A 26,172-nucleotide genomic window follows, 5' to 3' on the forward strand; every position below is an offset into this window, starting at 1 on the left:
GTTCAAGGCGCAGTGACATTGGTTGCTGAATGGTTTTGAATTCTGGTACACATTTTGTGTTACTGCACCATTAATGTTTCTTGTTTGTGCATTTGTTTCCTAGCCTAATTCTGTATTTAAATGCTTCCACAGCTTTGGAACTTCCGATGTTCACAAGTTATATTCTTATTTTCATGGTGTAGTACTGTTTAGCACCGAGGGCCTTAGTGAGTTATTTATAAATAAAATTCACTTTGCTCTTGCAATGCAGTACAGGCATAAGGAGTGGAAGATTATCACAGGGTTTTTTGCCTACTTCTGTAACTGTCAAAAAGTAATCCCATACAGGCACTTCTAAATGTGGAAGGAAATAAATGGATGTGATCATTCTCAGTGTATGACTTTGTTTCATTTTGCTCATGATATAGGATGAGTGCTGCACAGCAAAGTTTTAGGCATTCACAGTAATAACTGGAAAAAAAATCTGTTGTGTCTGTTTCATGTGGCTAATGAACAACAGGGCTGACAACAGAAAACTTAACCCTGTTACTTTTTACAACTTTACAACTTTTAATGTAACTTTAATGTGTTTAGTATTTTACTGTAAAATGTTTTAATGATTGCTTTTTGTAATGGTCATGAACACTGAAACAGAGCAACTTTGATACAATACCAAGAGAGCAGGTAATCCATGCAACATGATGCAATGCTGAGTTTCTTTAGTAATACACACCGTTGTTGAGAACAAAGTTGAGTGATGAGTTTTCAGCAGGTTTTTGAGGTTGTAGAAAACTTTGATATGAAGTCAGGCTTAGCTGTAGCAAAGAGAAGATCAACATCTGGGATTAAGAACAGAAACGTAGAATATAATAAAATATATTACAGAAATGTAGAAAATATAGAAAGGATTTTAATGTACTTTAAAGGCCAGCCTTTGTATAAATATTTATTTGCTTGCTGTACAGACTTGTGGATTAAGTATGTTCATATGTTAATGTCCTGAGATTCATCAAGATAAGTCGTAATAGTCCCTCAAATTTTAATTTCCAAAATACTTGTCACTTCCACTAAACTTACTGTTATTCTGTAGCTTGAAGAAAAAGCTCGACTTGAAGCTGAAGCCAGGGAGAGGGAGCACCATCAGTTGCTTGAAGAACAGAGGCGGCGTGAGGAAGAGGAAGAAGAGAGGCTGAAACAAGAATTACAGCGGCTTCAAGAACTTCAACAGTTGCGGGCTGTAAAGAAAAAGAAAAAAGAACGAACAGGTAAAGACTGTCAGAAGGTGGACATGCTTACTCGAAACTGCCAGACAGTGAAGGAATCTGTCCCAAACACACCTGAAGACATTCAGAATGGTACACTTGAGCAATCAGAAAAGATAGAAAACTCCTCCAGTTCACTGTCAAGACATGTGAATCATACAGAACAGAGGCCAGTTTCAGAGACAGGCTGTGAACTATCCAATCCTGTAAACACTAGAGACTCAAAGCTGCTTTATCAGAAAGAAGGGAACGTAAAGCAGCATGAGCCCCTCTCTTTTCTGCTTGATATTATGCATCAACATAAAGAAGGAAACAGCAAACAGAAACTCAAGCAGATAAACAAACCGTGTACTGAACAAGTGAAAAAGCCTGTTGAATCCCCCAAAGCAGCTGAGATCCAGACTAAAACCAGAAACCAAATAGAATCCAAAGCAAAAGCAGCAGAGCTCCCAACACTTGCAGAACCTAAAAAAGAGGAGAAGAAATTAAACAATAACAACAAAAAACAGTTGAACCATGTAAAGGAAGAGAAAGCAACTGTAACAAGTGAATCCCCTTCACCAAGTGAGCAGCAGCAAAATAATAAGCTAATACTTGCCGATTCTCCTCAGCCAAAAGGCAAGAACAAGAAAAGCAAGAAGAAAAAAGGGGACAAAGTCAACAATTCAATTGGTAAGTGTATAAGAAAGTCAAAGAACTTGGATTGTTTTTTGTTGTTACCATTTAAGTCCAGAAGCTTGAAATGTTTGTCTTCAGTCATCCCTGCCAATATAAACTAGAGAAACAGAAAAACTGGTGTCAGGAAAATTCAAGTCATTGTAATTATAGCCATTAGGAGATGCATATAGTTTTATTAAAGAGGTGTAGGATGCTTTAAAGAATGAATAAACTAGCATATACTGCTGGGTGTGTATGGGGGCCTTGGCAGTGAAGAAAGTCTGTTCTGTAAAGCCTGTCTTGCTTAAAATAAGTACTTAATGCAATACTATGCTGATACCCGTTTTCAACTACTTCAAAAGCAAGGTTGTTTCTCATGCAGCAGTAACAGTGTAGTCCAAAGTTGATCTTACTCTTTGAGCAGGGAAAATAAGGGGATCCTGCAGCCAAAGAATAGTCATTCATGTATAAATAGGTATTCTTTCAGTTAAAATAATTCTTTTCCTATATTAATTGTATTAACAGGTGAGTAAGTACAAAAACTTAATTTTTGCCAAAGTGAAAACTTACAGTGGGATGTCAATTAGTTAATTATATTGAGTGTTTTCTCCATATGAATATTAGTTTTTGCTAGTAAACAGATTTTTTTATTTATCTGATAGAAAAAATAAACCATGGAAGACTGACTTGACTCAGGCAAATTGCACTTGCAGAATTTTCTTCCCAATGCATTTTTTTTTGTTTTCCTGAAAACATCTAAGAGCTAAATACCAGAACTGAGAAACACTTGCAAGTGCTGGCTGGTTGGCTTTGTCAGCATGATAATCAAGCTGCCATTGTTGGGCACCAGTTCATTCTTGCACATGTTTGGTCCCTACTGGTACTGCCAGTTGGGATGGCAGTTTTGCAGTATGGACATCTGCGTGCTCAGAGCACCTGGTCATTCCTCTGGGATCACCTGGTAGCTGAATGATAGTGGTGGATAAAGTAAATGTCCATTTACCAGGAGGACTTAATAACATTGCAGTTCTCACTGCTGTTCTGTCTGGTAAGCACATCAAGGTGCAAGAACTTAATCCGTTGGCAGTCTCTGCCAGTATTTCAGATTACTTGCCTTTCTTAAGTTTTGTTACAAAAATGTATACCAGATTCCTGGTTGTTGCAAGTGCTAGATGTAGAGCCCAGCTTAGTGGTTTCATGGTCGGGTTGAGTCAGCCCTCCAGTCTTTATTTCTAACTCTTTTGACGTGCAGTATTTCAGTTCCATGTCAGTCAGCGATACAGCAACTGAACCATTTTCTCTGATATCTTATTCTTGTGCATACTATGCTGGGGTGTTGTTTGGGTTTTGTTTTATTAATTTACTGAGAAGAATGTACTCCAGTCATTGAAGCAAGAGAAAACTCTATAATTACGTGCAGAAAAGGAAGATTGGAGACATTGGAAGGAAAAAGTATTGAAGGGGAGGGGTCGGGATAGTAGGTGGTGTTTATTGCAGGAGAATGCAGGTAGCTCCCTGCATCTTTTCCTCCTCTCTGCCCCTCACCATTGTTTTCTGCTGCTTAAATCAAGTATAGTTGCAGTTTCTGAAAACTAATACTTAAATGTGAAAAAAACATAGGGACAGGTTTCTGAATTTATGAAGATGTAACTGTGTTGCTCTTTGAAGAATCGGAACTGAATCACACTATGGGTAGTTCTGACTTACAAGAAAGGTACTGAGATAAACAATTATAATTTAGTTGAAATTTCTTAAAGACACAGCGCCCATGACCCACGTTAGTGAAGACACAAAAAATGAACTAAGAAAAAAGATTATAATTAGAAGTAGGGTAATTGAAAAAAAAAACTCATGGAAAGAGGGTAACAGGGGGAGGGGGTAAACAGTTTTAAAATGAAGTGTTGAGGCAGTGAGCATTATTACTTTTGGTGTGATCCGTTTACTAAAGAAATATATTCTGGTGGATTATTTCAACTGCTTGTTATGAAGAGGCTGAAGAAAACTATACAGGGAAGCCCTGTGTTTATAAGACTTTCTGCTTCTTCAGAAGTAAGTTGCATAGCAAAGATGTGCAACTTTTAAACTACCAGGAATGCCTTTAGAAATGAGTTGCTTGCTCTCATAATCTCGAGGGTTCTAGAGAGTCCTGATGTGTACTAGGTGTTTTCAGTTAGTCTCACCCTTTTTAGAATATGTTGTGAAGCTGCTTCAGAAGTTAAATTGGAGTATGTATGTATAAGAGATACTGCAAGAAGAAAATGTTCAAATTGCTTTCTACAAAAATTTATGCTTTCTGAAGCTTTTTTTTTTAGTACAATGCTGTACAGTATATCAACAGGTTTTTAAGAAACTTTGTTTCTGTAGCTGGGGCCTAGATTCAGGCCATATTAAAATATGTTAAAAAATGCTTAGCAAAATTCCTAGTTGTAAGTAGCCTGACCTAGACACTTGCAGACACAGCCCAATGATCATGTCCCAGAAGGAGTACAGCAGCAGCTCTACAATCCCCAAATTCTTGGAACTATTTTTGTTATATAAATACCATTTTAAAAATGTTTCTAAAACTGCCTTTATTATTAAGGCCAACAAATTTCAGCCAGTTGAACACTATTCATTATCTATCTGATTCTTCAAGCCCTTTGTTTAATTTGACCATTCTCATGTGTATTCCAGGTTTATGGCATCTTTTGCAACCCGTTCAGTCAGTGAATTTACTGTTGATTCATCTCTTACTTTTTCTCAGTGTAACTCCTTAAAGGCTGGGCAGGGGTATTAGTATATTTTAAGAAGCGTCTTTTTAATTATAAGCTTGTATTAATTCAGCCTAAACATGAATAATCAATAGTTTACAAAGTTGAGACTGTTCTCCAGAAACATCTTTAATGCAGTTTCTTCAAGTTCCTTCTTCTCTCCTTTCCCCCTCCCCATAGAACCTAACATAGTATCGTCCTTTTTCCTTTGTAGATGATGTGTTTCTACCCAAAGACATTGATCTAGACAGTGTGGAAATGGATGAAACAGAGAGAGAAGTGGAGTATTTTAAAAGGTAAAGTGCTGTAATCCCTATACGTAAAGCTGTTGTGCTTCTTCCCATGCTGTGACTTTAAAACAGACAAACCAACCAACTAACCCAACAACAGAAAACCAACCCACAACTAAGTTACTAACTCCTAGCAGAAAAGCCTGTGTTGTACTATGTTGTAACACAACAAATCTTCTTACAGCTGACATTCTGAATACTGAATATAAGTCACTGAAGCTGTAGATCAACAGATTGTAGCTGAGTAGAACAAACACAGGAATGAGTGCCAGAATCAACCATGTGTCTGTCCCCCAGGTTCTCATCAAGGCTCTCAGAATATTCTCAGTTACCATTATTTTCTATAAGCAAAGTTTGCATGAATATCCCTTTTATTATTCATACTGACTAGTGTTAAAAAAAAAAGGGAAAAGACGAAGTGTTGAACAAGTAAGATGTTGTTTTACATTTCAGAGCAGCTATTTCAGGAAGGTTTATTCATGATATTCTCTTCCTTGTTTATAGGAGGTATTAGTTTGGAATTTTATACTGCACATGAAATAGAGATGGTACAACTTAGATATTAGCTTATGCCAGTCATAAAGAAGGGATGCATATGCTACAGCAGTGAAGAATATGGTAAAGGTAGTGTAGAAGGATAATATGAACCTGTGCTTGTGAAACTTTTTCCTTCTGTGTGTTTTGGTTGCTTTGGGGGTTTACACATCATGTCACCTTTAAATTCCTCAAATATGAGCAGACAGCTCATGTTTAAATAATGTAGCGCCTACAGTTTAGTTTTTGGTAGTCCTGCAAGGTGCGGGGAGCTGGATTCTGTCATTATGGATCCTTCCCAACTTGACACATTCTGTAATTCTGTGTTCTTCCATAATACTGAAATCTACTCAAATTTGTGGTGGTTAATGGTGGCTGGGTGTGGTGATTTCCCATTAATCTAATCTAATAAGCCTTTTGTCATGAGAGCCAAATCTGAAATGTTACAAATAAATTGTTTTCTGCAGTTTAACCATTTAGGAATCAACATAGCATTTCACAGAACTACCAAAGACATTTGTTGAAAGGATGGAGTTTTTTTAAGAGAGGGCTTTCGGTGTGGATTTCAAGTTCTTCTCTGAATTCTTATAGTTTTCATTGTCTCTGTGTCTGGGATGCAGTCTGTGTCTGAGTTTTACAAAGGACAATATAACTGCTTCTCTGTGCTGCTCGTTATTACTATACAAAATGCCTATGTCTGATTATTTATGGAGTTACAATGTACTACCTGAGGAAATTTTCAAAAGTGCACTTTCTCTGTTCTTAAAATTTATTTTCCTGAGTGGTGCCAATTAAAGGATTTTTTGGGTTTTTTTTTTAAGTCGAAATGTAGGTTTTATAAGTGAAAGGTGGCATATATTAGGCTGCTAGTGTTGGTGCTCAGCCCTTCATGGGTTTCATAGAGTCACAGAATCAGCTAGGTTGGAAAAGAACCATTACCCAAGGACTTCATGGAGTGTTCTTGGCTTCGTTCAAGTTTGCTGTATCTGTAACAAGAAAATTAAATCTTTTCATTTGCTAATAAGTTCATCAATTCTCTGTTCTCAATAGGATGACTGAAGCAGTGTCTTATATTTGTACAAGTGCAGCTGAAGTTTGGAGATTAACTTGTCAAATGTGTTTCCTAATGGAAGATTTAACACTTCTGAATGTACTGGTTTGTAATTAGTAATTGGTTTAATCTACTCTTCACTGTCATCTGTTAGGAAATGTGTGTAACTGTCCAACTTCTTTGTGTGTACCTGTTCAGAAGAGGTGTTTTGAAAAGCCCTCATAAACACTGTTCAAGGAGAGAAAAACAACTACTCAGTGCTGTGAAGGCACTGTTAAAGGTTATGTTTTCTGTCACTTGATAATTTCCAACATTATAATTAACAGGCTGGCAACAGTGCTTGTTTTAGTAATTCTTCATGCTGATGAGCTGCACAGGGCTACTGGATTCAGACTTTTTGCTGATAGTTTGTTAATTCGTCATCTTTTCTTGCTTCCTAGTGGTGTAATAGATGGACAACTTTACACCCAGACTTCGGAATTAATCTTGCAAGCTACTTCTAAATTTAGTATAGAAAGAACAAAATAAGTCTAGTTCTGCTAATCTCCCACTGTAGCTTTACTATCCGCTTTTTTGGCTTTTAGTTGCTACAGAAGCAGTATAGCCTTACAGAGAGGGATATGCTCTGCCTTGATGCTGTCATGCAGCCTTTAGCTTAAACAAGCTACACCTTACTTCGATAAAGTTCTTCAGCATTAATTGTCACTGAAATGCCTGCAGGTGCCAACTTTTTTCTGAAGTTCTTGCGTAAATTGGAATTCAGTGAAAGCAAATAAGGGTGTTTGTGTTCTGAAGGTGCTTTTTCCCAGGCATGTGAGCTACTTGCCTGCTGTATTATAAACAAACCTCCTTAGGTCTTTGTCTCCTACATAAATTCACTATATTCAGAAAACAAGAAGCAGTGTCCCATGCCAGTGGTACTTCTGCTTAAGTAGTATCAGCATTCACTCTGTTAGAAGGTTTAGGTAAATATATCTGTTTCTAATTAACAGCTAGCTTCTCTGCTGCTAAATACGCAGTTTTCTTTGCTTCTTCATTCACTTACTCTTGCCATTGCAGCTGTGTTTAACTGGTTTATGATGCATTTTCAGAGATGGACAAGTGATTTTTTTCCTTATTTTTTTTAGGTATAATTTTTTTAAGAGGTTTTGTCATTCTGAGGGAGAGCTGCTCTTCAAAAGAGGGATGACACTTGTGGTTTGATTTTAAGTATATTGATTTCACTTTATCACTTTTATCTTTTCAGATTCTGCTTGGATTCTGCCAGACAGACAAGGCAGAGACTTTCCATCAACTGGTCCAATTTTAGCTTGAAAAAAACCACCTTTGCTGCACATTGAAATGGGGAGGGAGCCCTGCAGGAATCAATGAACGACAGCTCCACTTATCTGTCCTGCTGTGCTGAGAGCTTATCTGGTCTTGAGCCAGTGCTGCCTTGCCTTGTCCCCAGTGCTGTGTGGATCTGCACTGAACCCTTTGGCCTGATAATTCTTGCGGACTGAAAAATTGCCACTTTCTACCTGAATTTGTTAGCTTGTGTGCTTGTAGTCTGTGAGTGAGACTTACTTGATTGTAGCTGTATGCCATTGGAGTTGGAACAATAGCTCTTTTCCATCTCCTTCTGAATGCCTTGGCCTCAGAGACTTTAAATTGCTTAGGCTTGGGTGGAGGCCAAAATACTAGTTTGCATCATCTGCAGTGGCTCCTGTCACTTCTGCATCTAGCTATGTTTTGTCATTCTGACTCCTGACAAAGGAATGGACCTAGTCAGTTGTGCTTTCACCTGCTCCAGAATTCTCCTGACATGACTTCATGAAAAAAGAGGCTCTTATGGGACAAGTATTTCCTCAGTTCTTTCACAATCTACTGTTTAAGAGTGTACAAGTTACGCTATTTGTGTTTTGATTTTTTCCCTGACTTGTAGCCAGCTTGTGTAAGAATACTTGCAGAATGAGAAAATTTAAAAAAGAACAGTACTCACACTATCAAATCTGTTATAGAGTGTATAATTGTATTAACACTGAAGCCTAACTGGCTACTTTTTTAACATATTGTTAAGTAATATTAAAATCATGTCTTTCTTTTTGAAAGATGGAATACATTAGTATGGCAGAAGACTTGTGTCTTGCTTTTTTCTGCTCGGGTGGGGAAAGGGAAGAAGAAAGTGGTATTCTGAGCTAAGTTTCATCTTGTGTCAAAGTCAGTCAGTGAATGCTACTTAACTTAAGCATTTTCCTTGTTTGACAGCTTACCTGATGGGAAAAACTGCTATCTGTTAGAGCCAGAAAAACTCCTGCTGAATGCTGGAATTAAGTTTGTGAATTCTGTGAATTAATGTAATACTTCTGTTTCAGGAGATAATGTGTGAGAAACACGGTAATACAAAAATTTCCAATTTGATGTCAGTGCAGAAGTGAAGTAGGTAGGCTCAATGCTACTATAATGTAAATAGCTAACAATATAGTAAAGTTTTACAGGTTGCATGGTATTACCCAGTGTGGAAGAAAATTGGTAATACAGGATTTTGATTTCTGTAAAGATACTGCACTTGTAGAATTTTTTCTGATATTACACTGTTTATTCAGAAGAGGCAAGAGAAACTTTCTTCTTACTGCCGAATGACCATGCTTACCCAAATTAAAAGGGTACTTCCACTCAGCACATACTCAAAAGGACAGTACAGCTTCAAAGTTCACTAATGTCCTTTCCCAGAACCATTCCACATTTGTCTTTCTTCTTGCTAACACACATTTTTCTGTGATATACCCACTGAGCTTGGGACTGCTTTGCAAGACACAGTGTAATTACACTCAGGTTTGGACTTGGGAAGGTTTGCTTCCATGTTCCCCATGAGGCCCAGATAGATGCTTACAGACCTCTTGAGGTATCTACAACTTCATATCCCTCTTACTGGTCCTGGAGCTCCTATCCCAGTGTGTGCTGCTGGTACAGAATATAGTTGCTCATCTTATACCCAGCCATTGCAGGTAAATGAGCCCTCAGCCTCCTCTTGCAGAGGAGGGAATGACAGTATCTGTTCTCAAAATACAGTTCAAGGATGTAAAGGGGTCACCTTCTATTAATTGTCTTCAGATTGAGGTTGAGGAAGGAATAATAGCTTAGCCTTGCTTTCTTTGTCAGTGCAGTATTGTAGCCTGTATATTTATTTGCTTGTGCTGGAGGAATAGCATCTCGAAGGTAATACCTATGCCACTTAGAGCCAACTGTCTGCAAAACTATGTACTGTTAAAAGTACCTCCATCACTTAGTGAAGAAGAATGAACTTTGGGATCATGGAGGCTTGCAGCTATTGCAGCCTGAGTTATATTTTAGTTACATAAAAGTAGTGAGGCTTCTCGTGGGAGAGTGGCTCTGGGGGGAAAAATGCTGTTAGAACAGCTGAAGCTGGATGTTTGTGTGAAATACAACTCTCAGACTTCAGTTCTAAACTGTAACACAAGGTGGCAGTGGATGTCATCACTGCATTGGTGATTTCTGCATCAGTGATCTCAACAAATTGAGGCATGGGGTGGAAAAACTAGTTGATGTCACATGGGCAAATATTGGTGCAGCGTTTCTAGAGCAGGAAAGCTTTGAAAGTACCAAGATTTATAATGGTGCTAGAAAACTCATTTCATAGTATTTGTTTTCACTAGTAAATGGAGAAGAAAGATGCTTTTATTCCTTACTAGCGAAGCCGTTCAAAGAGTGATACATAAATATGACTGCTCCTTTTTATCCTGGGTTAAGACAGCAGAAACCCTTTTGAGGAATATATGTATATGTGTGTTTAATATCCTTCAAAGATACTTGCCTTGTGCTTCACCGTGGTCTATTAGTACAACTGACATGATTCCATGTGCTACTCAGAAAACATGAAGAATGAGTCTCCATGGATCTGCAGTTGTTGCACTCTGATGAGAACTTACAGGCAAGTTGTGTTTTTCTGAATTCATAACAAAGTGAAGATAAGCATGGACTAGTCTGGGAGCCAGGAGATTTGAAAGTACTGGCTTCAGTTCTACCATTTTTGTGGCCTTGGGCAAACAAGTTAGTTACTCTTACTACATTAATGAAATGGTTTTATTAAGGATTTGCTGAATTATGAGCATGATTCTTAATGCCTAAATAAGTCAATGTGGAGTCTGTTTAGGTATGGCATTATAACGTCCTGTTGGAAGGACAGATGTTCTACACTGGTATTTGTCATTCAAATGTGTTCAAGGCAAGTAATATACATTCAGAGGTAACTTTGAGTAGAGTACACTTCTAGAAATAATACATCATGACTGAGTAAATTTGAGTTCTTCATGAGAGTTGGAAGGGGGGAAATGATAGCTTTTTGTGTGGGCTACTTTAACTAGTGTAACTTGTCCTCCTCATTCATCCTAACCTGTATGAAAGATTAATATCTAAGCTCTGCGGGTGACTGGTGGCATATCTGCCTGTTGGTATCAGTGCAGCTGAATCTGAGGGTGTGGTACTTCTTCAGGCATTTCTGTAATGGAAGAGGGCATAATTGCACGAAGTGTTTGTATCTTGAACAGTGTTGATATTGGGTGCTGTAAGGCAGCCCTTACACAGAGATGTCTCATCTCTGCTTGGCATTCACTGTTGCTGCTTACTGAGGGAATGTAAGTGAGAGTTAAAAAGTCTTCAGCACACTTCTGTGGTGTGGCATTATTGGCACTTAAAACTGTGTAGCTGAGGTTCAGCATGCCGGTAACGCAAACCTCGCCACAGCCTGAGAAGATAATGTGTTAAAAATTAATTCATGTAGTGACTGTTGAGTGCCTAGGTGTTCAGCGTGCTCACTGCAGCTCAGGCTTTGCAAAGTTTCTTTGTGTTTCAGGGAAGGTTGGTTCGCCTTTAGTATGGAACCTGTTGTATCACGATGGAGAAATTAATGGTTACTAGAGTAAATATTTACACTAATACAATTTCACACATCTCACAGTACAAATGAAGGTGTGTGACTTGTAATTGTAGAACCTATTCTAAAAACAAACAAGTCTGCTATGTTGTAACATCCATCTGAACAAGATTAGGTGTGTACTATCCTTGTTGTCTTTGGCTCTTTCTCTGTATTTAAACATTTGGGAAATCTGAAGACTGAAACCTTTGATAGGGGAGTTCTCTGAAGTGAAGTCACAGAAGCTTTGATTCAGGATGTCTCCCTTCCTACTCCTTTCCATCAGAAAGAACTTTCCAAAAAATTTCCAGTTTTCCAAATTTTAAATGGCTCCTTAATTGCCAGCAACTTGTGTCTTGTGTTATCCCATTCGTCATTAACTGAAGATGTTAAACAAACATTAAAATGTTGTATTTTGTACTGTTACTACAGGCAGCTGATGTAAGTGAAGTTCTTGAAAGGAGAATGTTTGTCTCTGCTCTTCTGTTTTCCCCACTGTACAAAGAAATAACAATACCAAACCTTTGGGCCTCATTTCTGTTCTTCACAGGTCTGTGTGTTTACTTTGCTGCTGCTTTTAGTTGTATAGTTGGGCCTCTCCCAGCTCAGTACTTAGAGACATGGAAGAAACTACTTGGTGGTGCGCTCTGGATCTACATAAAACTGTTGAAAGACATGCCAGGTAAACCTGTGTTTTCCTGTAACTACTTATGGATTTTACTGGTTTGCTTATAAAGATGATAGGTACAAATGGGATTGTAAAATGGGTGGTGTCCAATTTGTATCTCTGTAGAAAAAGGGGGAGAAGGTATATATTGATTGTGTCTTCTCTGATAGGTTTTTCTCAGTGTGTGTTTGGTGGTGTTTTTTTTTTAAACCTACTAGTTTGAATGTCTTAAGATGGCTTGACGCATGTTTTCACACTTTAGTCACGGGTCCATAGCCTTTGACATTGCTGTTTCAGCAGGTATTGTTAATCAGAAATATGTGGTTTTACTGTGTCATCAGCAGCTCTTCAGGCAGAGTTACCAGGAGAGCGGACTGTGCATAGTTTGGATGTTTGCTTAACCTAAATTTTCCTTCCAGAATGTCTGTGTTGCAGAAATACAGCAATGCAAGTATCTGCATGGATGCAGTTTGTCAAGAGGGATCTTCTGGATGGTTTGGTTTTTTTTTCTAGATACCTCCCAAAAGAGAAACAACCTCCAGTGATGCACATTTAGGAATCTCATATCAACTCTTAACCTCCATTTTCTTCACCAGTTTTTCTGGAAGCTGAACAGAAAAGTAAAACCAGCATCTCTTTGACAATACCGTAATAACCATCACCTGACAATTTCAGATTTGTTAACTGACAACGAACATCTGAGAAAGTAATTTATTTTGTGCTACAAATAATACTTAAGCCCAGCTTGCCATTTATGAAGAGAGGAGGCAGTGGGGAGATGTAATATCTAAAGAAGCAGCAGCGCCTACTATTACGTGGAAGAATAAATAAAAATCTACACTGACGTACTCACAAATTATGTCACATTGCATAAAGTAGCATGCATTCCATATGAAGTGTGTCAGTTGATCAGCTGATGCAAGTCTGACTTTTCTGAGGGAAAGATGTCTAGACTTGTTTTCCCATTCTGGTTTCTTTGAAACAGGCTGTTAAATCAAGTTAGTACAGTAGCTTGTGCTGGCTGGGGGAGATTGCATGCAAGCAGCAAGCTGTTGTCTACGATTGTTTTACTTGTAACAAAGATACAAGATTTGAATCCAGGGTGCTGGAGTACAAAAGCTGGAATGCTGAACTCATCAGACCAGATGACTAGTGCTGCCTGGTGTTGCTTCAACAGACTTCATGCTGCAAGCTGTTTACCCGCATCAGCTCATGGGAAGGTTGTTCCATATTTACTGGAAATACATAATCAGTGAAGCCTAAGCCTTCTGAAAGGGAACAAAAGCAAGAATTGAGTCACTTGAAGTCACATATTTGAATGTGTATACCTTGTCTCATGTACTGTGTCTTCAAGACCTTGTACAAGTTTTTGTCCATCTGTTGTTTGACCATTAAATGGAATCTGCAGTATTACTAAGGGCAGTTAAGTTGAGGTTTTCAGGTGATTGTGGTGTAACCCTGGCTGGCAACTATGTATCAAACAGTACCACTCACTCACCCCCCCCAGCAGTGGGATGGGGAGTTTAATAATTAATGTAAAATAATAAAAAGGAAAATAATAAAAATATATTAAAAATAATAAATAGTAATGACAACCAGCTGCAGTGATACACAATACAATTGCTCATCAACTGCTGACCGATACCCAGCCCTACCTGAGCAGTGATCGGTACCTTCTGCATGGCTCCCCTGAGTTATATACTGGGTATGCTGTCCTGTGATATGGAATACCCCTTTGGCTAGTTTGGGTCAGGTGTCCTGTTTCTGTTTCCTCCCAGCTTGTGCCCCTCCTCACTGGCAGAGCATGGGAGACTGTAAAGTCCTTCATTGGGGTAGGTACTACTCAGCAACAACTAAAACATCAGTGTATTTATCAGCACTGTTCTCAGACTAAAGCCAATACACAGCACTCCACCAGCTGCTAGGAAGAAAATTCTATCCCAGCTGAAACCAGGACATGGGGGCTTTTTTGATTGATTTGTTTTCTATTAAGTTGAGGGCAAATTAGAACTAGCCGGTTCATAAGAGAGGTCCTCTTGGGAACAATCTTAACAGGGAAAGGCAAGTTCTAAACAGTACTACCTAATTCTCTTCACTTACATATGTTCTATTTATGGTATGAGCAGTTTGCTGTAGTGAGTGAATTCTCATGCCTGAAAGCAGAAACAGTTGTGCACTCTTGCTGACTGTGAAAGATGTGATTGGTTTCCTTGAGAATGGGAGGGGAAGAGAGAGTGCCTTATTACACTAGTCTCTTAACATAGCAACAATACTGTTGCCTTTATCCTTTCCTACAAGGTCACCTCTTAGATTTCTTAATTGAGTGTACTCTTGCTTTCTATAACAATCTGCAGATAAAGTCTTTGTCTTCTAGTTAACAAATAAACTTTTCCATTTGAAAAGAATGAAAATGCTGTTTGCTACCATTTATCCTGTAAGGATCTTCTACTTACTCCTTTCTGTGCCATCAATCTACCTTACAAACTTTAAAAGATAACGTCTCTTTCATTCCTAGACTAAGACTGCGTGTCTGAATAGTCAATTTAAAGAATTCATGAACCTTTTAAGTAATATAACTTGTGGTGCGTGTCACTTGCCTAAGCTGTTTTGTGGTTTATGGTGAAATTTTGTCATTCATTCTCTCCAGCTGCCTCTGAGCCTTCGTGTCATTTACATTGGTCATACTTTATGTATTTCACCAGGAGGAGAAACTTGCTGAAGGCTGCCTTGCAGAAAATCCCATTCTTTCTGTATCATGAGTCAAGAGCCATGAAATTGTGTATTGACTTTTTTTTTTTATTAAAGAAAGAAATAACAGTAATAATAGTTGGGACTGCCTATGGTCTTCAAGTGTGATTTTAGGAGGAGTTGGCATAATGTCACTGAGGATAAACTGGGTGGGTAAGAACAGAGTTGTAAGGCAAAAGCCTGATTACTTTTCTCTTTATGCAGATGCCTCTTCTGGATGCTAATCTACATTTGTGCAATAGGAGCATCATCTCTACATGCCTTGAACATACTAGGCGTAGGAGTCAAGGACTTGAATGAATTAGGCTTTGGCAGAGACATAGATTTTGGCAATGCCTTGAACTAGGACATGATAATCTGTGATGCAAGCAAGTAGACTAAACATGGAAGAGAAATCTTAAAATGTTGAAGTCAATAACTGTGCAAAGAAAGGTATGTTTGTCCTGGGGTTGGAATCCTTTAAATGATGTGGTGTAGGGACAGATAAGCTCTGGCATGACCTGCTGCCAGTTCCCTTTTTTCATACCAGCAGTATGTCAATGTGACATGGTATGATGTTGTGGGAGGAGCATGTATTAAAAACCCAAATACAGTTGTAGATCACAGTCTCCAGGCTGGCTGGCTGATTTTGCTCATTGACCAGTTTCTTTGTAACACAAAACAAACCCAAAAGAAGCAACAACTAAAAATACAAAACAAAAACCCCAACCAAAACCACTTATGTATTGAAACTAGGGGACTATAATTTATACTCTTGATTGGGCTTTGAAATCAGTTGACACTATGTAATGTTTAGCCATTGGCAACTTAAGCAATCTTGAGTGTTGCTGCAATACAAAATCACCCAAACAAAAGTTAGCTCAGTGAAGAAACTGCGCAGCTGGTTGAGAAATTGTGGAAGTGATAGAGTTTTGAAATGACTGGGAGAAATAAAAAACAACAAAGCCTAATTGAGGGGGTACAGCATGGAATGCATTATGTGTGTTATTTTGCAGGAGATAATGCAGCATAAATATGAAAAACAAGCATGTTAATGGCTTCAGTTATGTGTGTAAATACGGATGCTCTGTTTTAACATGTAATGGTTTAATATGGTATTGGTCTTAAAGGTAATGTTATTTTAGATGTTTAAGGATTAAACATTGCACAGAGGCTACTTCTGAAAATCCTACTTCCTTTTTATTATTTTTTTTCTGGTTTTAGTAACATTTTTTTATAGGCTTAAACTTTATAAGGTGTGATTTCATGGCTATGCTGAGCAAGTGCTGTGCTCTACAGAACTTCATGCATTGTATCTTATATGATAACAAAATTAGGTACCTGTGGGTAAATGAAGAGAAAAATAAGTTGCTTAGCAATTCCTTTTTGCATTTTAACTTGATTTATAAAGTGTGCAAAAAGGTTGTTGTAAATCTTTGTCCTGGGTTCAGCAGTAGCAGTCATTTTTCTCCTTGGTAGGCTGTGCAGTGCTGTGTTTTGACTTTCAGCCTGGGAACAGAGCTGATAACAATGATATTTTGGTTTAGCCAAGGACTTTGTGAGCCTCGTGCCCTGCCAGGGAGGAGGGGAAGCCAGGAGGAAGCAGAGACAGGACACCTGACCCAAACTGACCAAAGAGGTATTCCATACCACAGCATGTCATGCCCGGGAGATAACTGAGGGTTACCCGGAAGGACACGGGGTCTTCTGGGTCAGACTCGTTTTTCGGTGGGTGGTATCGTATTCTGTTCCCTTGTTATTTTCTCTTATTGTTGTTGTTGGTAGTAGCGGTGGTGATTTGTGTTGTACATTGTTTGTTGGACTGTTCTTGTCTCAACCCATGGGAGTTGCATTCTTTTGATTCTCCTCCCCATTGCTCCAGGAACAGGGAAGAGGAGAGCCCCCGGGGGTGGACGACGGACGGACACGCAGGCCTCGACTGCTTCCAGCCGGGCACCACTCACTGGGAGTGAGTGAACGAGCTGTCTGGCTGGGTTTAAACCATGACAATCTTTAATGCAAGTTTTTGTGTCCTACAGTTCTTTGGAAATGTGTTACTTTTGTTTTGGTTCTGATTTTTCTGATTTAATCCATTTACTTTCTTAAATAGCTTTTGCCTTATGCACTGGGAATTGGTCTTTCCTTAGGAGGATTATTCATGAATATGTGAACTGTGGTAAAGATGTTTTCAAGCTGACACTGGTTTCCCACGCTGGTGTACAAATGGAATAAATGAGGCTGAGGCAACTATGACTTCACCTTACAGAGAATCATCAGCACAGAGATGAAGCACTTTTGCCCCAGCTACAGTGCAAGTCTGGAAACGGAGTTGGAAACTGAACCCAGTTAATAAGAGACTCAAGTCTGTGGCTGAATTTCAAGTCTGTCATGTGTCATGAGGATTTATAAAAGAACTGTTACTGGATAAAGAAAGAGGAGCAGCACTGTGAAGCATTTGCTCTTTGCTTCATGATAATTTTTGCACTGAATGTTCTCCTGCTCATCTGTTTACTCAGACCACCTCCCAGACCATCTCATCGGTCCTTCTTGCTCCTACAGGCTGTGTGACTGAAGTCCCCTGGAAATACCTGTGGAGCAATTGGGTTGTGTAAGTGCTAAAGTGCTCATGAGGGTTTTGGACAGCAAAACTTAGGAATTAATACTATGGATTTTAGTTTGTTCAGTTAAATTGTTACCTCATGAAGGCCTGAAATGCCACCATCACACTGTAGTGGTTCTTACCCTGTGTGGCCAAAACCAGACAGAGTGCCCTGTCCTGTAGTCAGGCTGTTCTGCAAGGAAGTTTGGTGGGGTCAGAAAGAAGTAAAACTCCTAGCTGTTCTCTGAACAGCATTGGATGAGAGAAAGAGGGAGGGAGGGGTCTGGTGTTTCTTTGTTAGCTCATTCATTCCTGGCACAGTAACAACATGTCCTGTGCTGGAGCAGGCAGTTGCTGGGATGGATAGGAGCTGTGGATTTCCTAGTCTGTTGTAATCTGTTTTGGTAAATTCTCATAAATCGGGAAGTGTACCCCACAGCTGTGGCCAGATTGCAATCCAGACTTAATGCTCAGTTTTCTATGGGTCAGTTTCACCTCTTGCTCCTGGCTTTAGTACATTTGTCTTTGTTTCACCGTGTTAGTCAGGGTATCAGGTTAATCTGGTTGCTATTTTCCATCACTTCTGACCACATTTCCTTGTGGGAATAGGAGCTGTGAAGTGACCTTAAAACCAAGTATCACTTTCGTACTTCTGAAAGATAACATCGTTGTTATTAAATACTTCTTTCATACCCCTGAAGAGTTCTTGGTCTTCAGAACATGGAACAGGCATAAGGAGGTAATTTTCATCTGAAAGGTGTCATACAAAAGTTTAGCAGCAACAATTAGGTGATGGGAGTATTAAATACTAATTAATGGTGTAGGTTACATGATGAGATCAGTATTTCACGGACTGGCTACCTAGTGCAGTATTCCCATCCTATCTATGAGGAAGTAAATCAGCTGGCTTACTTGCTTAATGCTTAAGAAACTGTAAAGATACAGGACCTCATGTAGTTCAGCTATGGTATAAATGTGATCTCCAGCAGTGATTGTCTACTGTGGCAGTGGTTTCTACCAACTCAAAAGAATTTCCAGGAAAGCACATGACTTTTGTTCACCTTACTTGTACTAACAGAAAGGAACTGAGAGCTTTCATGAGCAGCAGCAAGTTTTGCATTGAGTGAAGATCCTTGTCTCATAGCATATGTACTCATTTGCATGGGAGTTAGCTAATTTCCAATGATCGGCTCAGAATGGGTTCATCTATTTCAGCTACTAAATCTGCTGTTTCCTGCCAAGAAGCATAGAGGGAGTTGAAAGCATCTGCTGCTGTGCAAAAGCAAGGGAAGAAGACCAAGCAAAGAGCTTGGCCAAGTGTGTTTGAGCATGGTGGTCTGATGGGCTAGGTTTATTCCAGTGGAATGAAAAGTTGCCTTTTAAAGCTTTTTATTGAGAATTCACAATGAAATTTGACACTTGATTTAAAAAGAAAATGTTTTCCAATGCCTTGGTCTTCAAGTGAGAAAATAATCTTCCCTTTGACCAGTGAGACAGGATACTGAATGCTGGATTTCTGTAAGGAGTCTGCGATGCTTGTAGATCACTTAAGAGCTTCCATAATCTGTGCAGAAGATTAAAATGCATCAGTTGCTGTGTTTTGTCCAAAGTGGATTTGCCAGGGTTGCAAAAGCTGTAACTTTTTAAACAGTGATGAGACCTAAATGTTAACTGGAAAGGTTAAAAGTGCCTTCACAGTGTTCACAGAATCCCCAGTGTTGGAAGGGACCTTTGAAGATCATCTAGTCCAACCCCAAATTCACTTAGGTGCAATTTGGTTTGCCTTTTGTCTGCATAATCAAGGCAGAAGCTTGGTTACATCGGAAACTTGGGTTTCAAAACAGTGTATGTGAATTTCACTGTTCAGAAACACCAAAATAGTTTGTGTGGATCCTGTCCTTTTGGAGTGCGGAGGTTATGTCCTGCTTCTCCTCTAGGATGAATTGCTGAAATACTTCTCCCTTTTAAAGTGCTGTTTTGGCAGCCCCTTGTTGAAGTTTGCCAGGAGAGGAAGTAATTTGGCCATAGTGAGAGTGGTGTGGCCAGTACAGAAGTTCTTGTGCTTCATGGCCAAGTGAGCTTCCTTTTTATGTTGACTTTCGTCTTCCCCTGCTGTTTTCTACTGCCAGCACTAGATGCTTTTTCATGCTTAGGGGTCAGCATCAGGAATGTCTTAAATTTCATCTAAATTCGTAATAGTTTCCAGTTCTTTGTCCTTGTTACCCCATGTGTGCATAGCTTAAAGGACAGGTGAATTCTGTGAGAACTTAGCAGCTGCACCCTCCATGAGGAAAAAAAGTGATGTATTTTCAAGTAACCATAAAGCTGCAAATGCAGTCTCATGCTGTTCCTTCCAAAATAAATGGGACAACCAACACAGCATCAGAAAAAGTGCTAGAAATCGTATCTCGTTCCTTCAGGCAGTTGGCCCGGGGTGTTGCTAGCCAGGAAAAGATGAGAAAAACAGATGAGAGATTCATTTTACAAGTTTGGCTGGAATCTTAATTGCAGTTCTCCCCGTGTGTCCTGGCTTCAGCAGTAGCAGTCATTTTTTTCTCCTTCTTAGTAGCTGGTGCAGTGCTGTGTTTTTGACTTTCAGCCTGGGAACAGTGCAGATAGCACTGATGTTTTAGTTACCACTCAAATGTTTTGGTTTGACCAAGGACTTTGTGAGCCTCATGCTCTGCCAGGGAGGAGGGGAAGCCAAGAGGAAGCAGAGACAGGACACCTGACCCAAACTGACCAAAGAGGTATTCCATACCACAGCACGTCATGCCCAGGATGTAATGGAGAGTTACCTGGAAAGGCTAAGACTGCAGGGCTGGATGAGGTAATTGGTCGGTACTCAGTCTGGTGGGGTGGGGTGAGTTTTCGGTCGGCGGGTGGTGAGGTGTTGTATTCTCTTCCCTTGTTATTTCCTTTATTATTATTAGTGGCGGTAGCAGTAGTGATTTGTGTTACACCTTAGTTACTAAACTGTTCTTATCTCAACCTGTGGGAGTTGCATTCTTTTCGATTCTCTCCGTCCCTCTGGGAGTAGGGGGAGGCCAAGAAGGGGGGGGGAGTGAGTGAACGAGCTGTCTGGCTGGATTTAAACCATGACACTGTTGATTAAGAAATTGAATGTTTAGCACAGACCATGGAAGGCTAGTGGTATGCGCTGGAGAGGATTCCTGCAGGTGCAGCATCCTGCCCCTGCTGACAGTGCTTTTGGGAGACACGAGGTGGCACTAGGACAAAGTCTGCACCCAGTGAAGGGCTGGCCACAGATAATCAGGAAATGGGCATTTTGCAGGGGTTTTGGCTTCCCTTTCAAACTTTGAACTTGACTCAATTCTGTATGAGTCAGTCTGGTTCGACACTTCAGGGAGATGGGTTCGGATCATGCATGTTGCAAAATGCCATCTCCCTGCTACCCTGCCTCATACACCTGCCCAGTTGCAGACATGAAGTGTGGGCTGTGATTTTTCACCGTGATTGTGATTTCTAGCGATCACCAAAGTCTGCCAGGGTAGTGAAGTCTAACATACACATTACAGCCTGAGCATCCTTTTGGATGCTCGCTAGCACCCTCCCTGTGCTGCACCCTGCTCTTTGGTGTGCTGAAAAGCTGCTGCACTACCTGGTAATAGGTGATCATGGAGTTGATGGCTCCTTTTTGTTGGGCAAGAGGGATACTGACTTCCTTACTTTAATATTGTGGGGCTGAAAAGCCTCCAAGGGGAATTTCAGTTCTGAAGTTTTCCCATGAACATGCCTGTATTGCCAAGATTAAAGAGTTTGAGAGCCTCTTCAGGCAGAGGCTGAACCCCTGAAGACTGCAGAATGGGAATGCAGGATAGGATAATCCACATCAGAAGGGACTTGTGAAAGTCTCCAGTCCAACCTCCTGCATTAAGCAGAGTCAGCTTTGAGATCAGATTGGGTTACTTGGGTCTTTATCCAGTTTGGCCTTGAAAACCTTTTTAGGATAGAAAGTGCAACTTGTGGGCAATCTGTCCATTGATTTATTGGTTGTAATAAATCAGCATTTTATTTATTGTTCATTTACTTTCTAGCCTTTAGGCTCATCTTTTATGTCTCTCAGCTTTCTGTCTGTATTGATAAAAGCAATCTCGTGGCTTCTAAGCAAGTTCTGGGGAAAGAATGGGGATTAACCCATGCATATCAAGAATTTGAAGCAGCATTGTCATTCCAAATTTCCTATATTCTTTAAGCATGTTCTCTCCCTTTGTTTGAAACCGCCCATCTTTTCCCACTTCTTTCTCCTTATATGGTTCCCACCCACACCTGTGATAATGGTAGAGGAGGAAGGACTATTTTCCATGTATCTTGGGCTGCTGCTAGGAACTTTGTAGTACCTTCACTGTTTCAGACCATTTGATGTTTCATCTAGTAAGCTAGGTATTACCTCAGTTCCCAGGGAACTGAAGGATAGAGGCAGTGAGATAAGTACAGGATCCACATCTCCCGTTTCTAGGTACTGCAGTAAGAAGCTCTTCATGACAATTTGCATTCATGTAATGTATTTGAAATGTTGAATGTTAAACCATGAAATGTGAAGCACCTGGTTTATATCAGCCTTTAGAGGTAAAACGTCATGTTCTTGCAGCAGGTTGTTCCAGTATGTGACATTAATGGTGTGATAATTGCAGTGAAGGTGTTTGTTAGTGGTGACTAGCATATTAAACCTAGCATGTGGTGTGATATGTTTGGTAATACTCTCAGGCTGCCTTTGTTGATGAGGAGTCTTGTTTCATTTTGGCTGTATCATGGTTCTCTCGGGCCTTTCCCTTTTTAACTTACTCTGGTTAAGTTACATTAAGGAAATTATAAATAAATGGCAGTGGGCTTTCCCTGGCTGAAATTAGCTGTTGACCTTAGACTACCATAAACTACATATTCAAAAAGCCCCAGCTGATTTTCCTGGTGGGCTTGAGGAAGCCTCTGGGTGACTTTTTGTGAGTTAATGTTTGGAGGAGGAGTGGTGGGGATGGTGTGAATGTTATGTGTTTTGCTGCACGAGCTGATGATTGCTTGAATGAGTGGACTTCCTGATTCAGAGGTAAAGAATGAATGGCTTCTCCTCATAGTTTCAGTCTTATAATAAAAGGTACTTTAGCAGCCCCACGCAACTGCTGCCTAGACAACTGTTTCCACTGCTTGAGAAAAAGTCCATCTGACACATCAGTGGGAAGCTGACACTTTCAGTTCATTAAAGAGAGCGTCTACAAGAGTATATACTCGGCTGAGAAGGTTTCAGCCTCTAAGAAGGGTCTGAAAAAGGCTTGAAATTTAAAAGCTTACAGTGTCTGAACGTACAGGCTGTTACAGCTCAGCTCCCTCCTCCTGCAGCACCAGGACTACTCATTTTCCTAATATTTGTCTGTCTTTTTCCCTTCACAGGGCTAATATACCTGTCTGTATTTGCAGACTAGCTCCTTCAAACTGGTTATAACTGTGATCCAAATAGTTCTGGATAGTGTCTCTGTAGGGACTTCTTTCCCTGTTTTGTTCTAATGGTTGCTTTGCCATTACATCAAAATAATGCCACTTGACAATGCAGTAGGATACTGATGACCTCTGGGAAAAGTTTCTTAATACATCACCAATTGCATCCTACAGACCGGACTTAAAAGGAGCTCAGATACGCTTGGAGAAGTTAGCTAACACAAACAGTAGGATGGGGTGTCTTCCACATGAAGTTACTGCCTTCTCCATCCTAATTGAGTTTACTGCTGAAGCAATGGATGTGCTTGGTCTAAGGACTTTGGGGGCTTTTTAATATTAGAGTATTATAGGATTCAGTATCCAAATTGATAATGTAAATCCCTTGGTAACAGGGGGAAGTGATGATGTTAACAGCTTTTCTGATACGGCTTAGGGGGCAGCACTATGTTTGGCCCCATCTTATTCTCACCTGAGGAACTGGTGTCTGAAAGCATAACTCTACTGGTATCAGTATCCGATGGTGTCATGTATACAAATAAGAACTGTTAATGAACTTTACATGGCCATTTCTCATATACATTGTTACATCCTCTATCTCTCTAGCTTTGGCACAGCTGTGGTTAAGATGACACACTGACACTTCTACCTTGATTTTTCTTTATATAGCAAAAGAATTTATAGTGATCCCTGGGAAACCATAATCATGACTAAGGTTAAAAGGAACTTTTGTAGGTCATCTAGTCCAGCCATCTTATGTTTTGTGATACCTAATTTGCCAAATTGGCCACTAATCCGCTCTTTCTCTACTCTGGGTCATGCTTCACTTACAGACTCTACCAATACCTTTAGGGAGGTCTGACAGGAGACCTTCCCAGACAGGTACTTGGTTTATACCATGGCCTTTTATTGTGGCCTTTGTCCAAGGGCCAACATTTCCTTGCTACTGAAATACTCCTTGTTGCCTTCTGCTCCCCTTCCATGTTCTTACTCCAGCCAAGCTTTTACTTTCCTGTCCTCCTATGTGCTCAGGCATCACCTCCATATTCCTTCTAAATAGCCTGTCTCCACTTCCACCTCCTGTGCGCTTCCTTTTAGTGTTTGAGTGCAGTCTGGAGTTCCCCCTTGGGCAGAGCTGGCCTCCTGCCATGCTTGCTTGACTTCCTGCACATTAGAACAGGCTGTTCCACTTTGAGTGGTTGTTCTTGGAGGTCAGCCGGTACACAACTTTGCCTCAGCCTCCAGTGGCATCCTGCCTGCCAGTTCCCTGAACAAGGCTAGATCTACTCTTCCGAAGTTCAATATCTCTATTGTGCTACCTGCTTACCTCACTTCTTTCAGGATCCTTGTATCACCATCCTACAATGGCTGCTGCTAGGGTAGTGATGAGCATTTAACAGCTTTAACTAGTTGATTAACAAGTAACAGATTGAGCAGTGCCTCTCCTAATTGACTTGTCTGCCACCTTTTTCAGCAGTTGTGGTCCATGATTGTTCTCCTGATTTGCTTGTCCCCTTGCTTGTTGCCCTCCCAGCAGATACTGGGGTGGTGAAAACCCCCAGGGAGACACAGGGCCTGCTATCAAAAGGCTTTTCCCAGGTGATTATGGCTGATTTCATCCACTTTTTCTTGGGTTTGGTGGCCTGTAGCAGATACCCACCACACAATTACACTCCTTGGCCTCCTCTCTCATCCTGACCCTTAACTTTTGACCAGTGTGTCACCTATTGCTTTGCAGAGCTCTGCAAACTCAGGTCATTTCTTTGCATGGAGCACAACTCAAGTTCTCTGTTTTCTCTTACTTTTTTCTCCTGAAGAGCCATCATCCATCCCTCAGAGCACCCCAATTATGTAAACTGTCCCACCACATCTCTACTCCTAGAGACATCATAGGTTTGCATCTACACATGGACTTCCAATTTCTTGGTTTGCAGCAACTGGTTGTCTGCAGGCCCTTCAGAGATGCCCTGTGTGATACAGGCTGAGAAGGGAAAGGGGAGAGTTGAGAAAAGATTAGGGATACTGGCTACCAGTTGTTCCTTAATTTTCCTTTTTCATGCATCTGGTTCTGGTGTCACAGTGTTTAATCTTTTTGTGAAGCAAAGGAGCCGCTCCATGTGTACATGAAATATCAGGGCTGCTGTTCGGAGTACAGCTATATCCTGGGAAAAGACCTTTCATAACCCCTAAGTCTGAGGGAGCGAGCACACACATACAGGCATTTCTTATCTGGCTCTTTTCTATATGCAATTTCTATGACACAGGGTGGGTTTGTGTACATGTAGAAAGATGCTGGTCTGCCTCTTAGGGATTGTTCACTAAGACAGTTTGCAAATATGCTAGATCCCAGATGATTTACTTTAATACATTCTGTCACCTATTTAACCCACTTGTACAAACACATAGGTATTCTGTCTCTGTGATAACTTCTGTTCAGCTTTCTTCAAGCAGATTTTGCTTTTCTTCAGTGTGGTGGACTTTGGCAGTCCAACAGTGGATTTGAGAATGAGTCCTCAGTAAGGAAGACAGAGAAAAACTTCTTCCTCTCTCCACTGTAAGGGAGCAGAATCAGCTACTGTTGGTCCTGTACTTCCTCTTCTCAGAAGCTGGAAGACTGCAGTTCCTTCCTCTCACATCCTCATCTCTACTCAGATGTGTGCAACTATTGATGATTAGAAGTAATTTTTTTTTTTCATGTCTAGGGTTCTTCAGGTGAATTCCACCCAGGCTGTGGTAGCTCCTAAACTGTGCCCTGACTATCTGAAGAGGAACTGTCCTACAACAATTGCTAGGAGCTCAATGCACACTTCCCCTCAGCACTTCTCCATAGCTGTGGAAATGACGATGTGCTCAATGGCTGTAGTATCTTAGTAACTTCTCTTTGGCCTTTCTCTTTGAGGAGGTTCTGCTGTACATAGTTTGAGAGACTCCTTCAAAAGAGAAATTAGCCAGTCATTGAGGAGTTTGTCCATCCATCCCCCCCCAGAAAAGTCTGTCCACTGTCAGATGGATTTTTCTCTTAGGCTGATCAAAAATCAAGAGATGCCTCCGTGTTCTGTAACATATTTTGAACTCTGTGCTTCGATAGCACAGTAATTGTCTACTTTGTCACACCTGTAGCTGCCCTTTGTTGCCTGCACTATACAGCTGCTGTGACCAGATTGCTCAGTTTTAAGCTATCCTTTACCTGTCTATTGCCAAGAAAGTGTCTTGCAGGGCTTGTTTGTGGTGAAAACATTGCAATAAAGTAGACCAGACACTGATGGCAGCTGTAAAACCCTGGGATGAAGTGCCAT

General features: G+C 40.3%; 1 protein-coding gene and 1 long non-coding RNA gene across 4 annotated transcripts in view; both read left to right on the top strand.

The window, feature by feature from the left end:
• The window catches only part of FAM193A (family with sequence similarity 193 member A), a 79,989-nt gene extending 71,349 nt beyond the window's left edge, over positions 1-8,640 (top strand). For all 3 annotated transcript variants that reach the window (XM_061467828.1, XM_061467815.1, XM_061467822.1), the window contains 3 exons: positions 1,070-1,913; positions 4,863-4,944; positions 7,770-8,640. In XM_061467828.1, the coding sequence (XP_061323812.1) occupies positions 1,070-1,913; positions 4,863-4,944; positions 7,770-7,863 (1,020 nt within the window). In that variant the 3' untranslated portion in view covers positions 7,864-8,640. The remainder of the gene's footprint in view (positions 1-1,069; positions 1,914-4,862; positions 4,945-7,769) is intronic.
• The window catches only part of LOC133276736 (uncharacterized), a 238,759-nt gene that overhangs the window by 88,516 nt on the left and 124,071 nt on the right, over positions 1-26,172 (top strand). The window lies entirely within an intron of this gene.

The sequence above is a fragment of the Pezoporus flaviventris genome, unplaced genomic scaffold, assembly GCF_033815535.1.
Source record: "Pezoporus flaviventris isolate CSIRO_AGI_PZ_B2104156 unplaced genomic scaffold, CSIRO_AGI_Pfla_v1 ptg000002l, whole genome shotgun sequence".
In the NCBI taxonomy this organism is placed as follows: domain Eukaryota; kingdom Metazoa; phylum Chordata; class Aves; order Psittaciformes; family Psittacidae; genus Pezoporus; species Pezoporus flaviventris.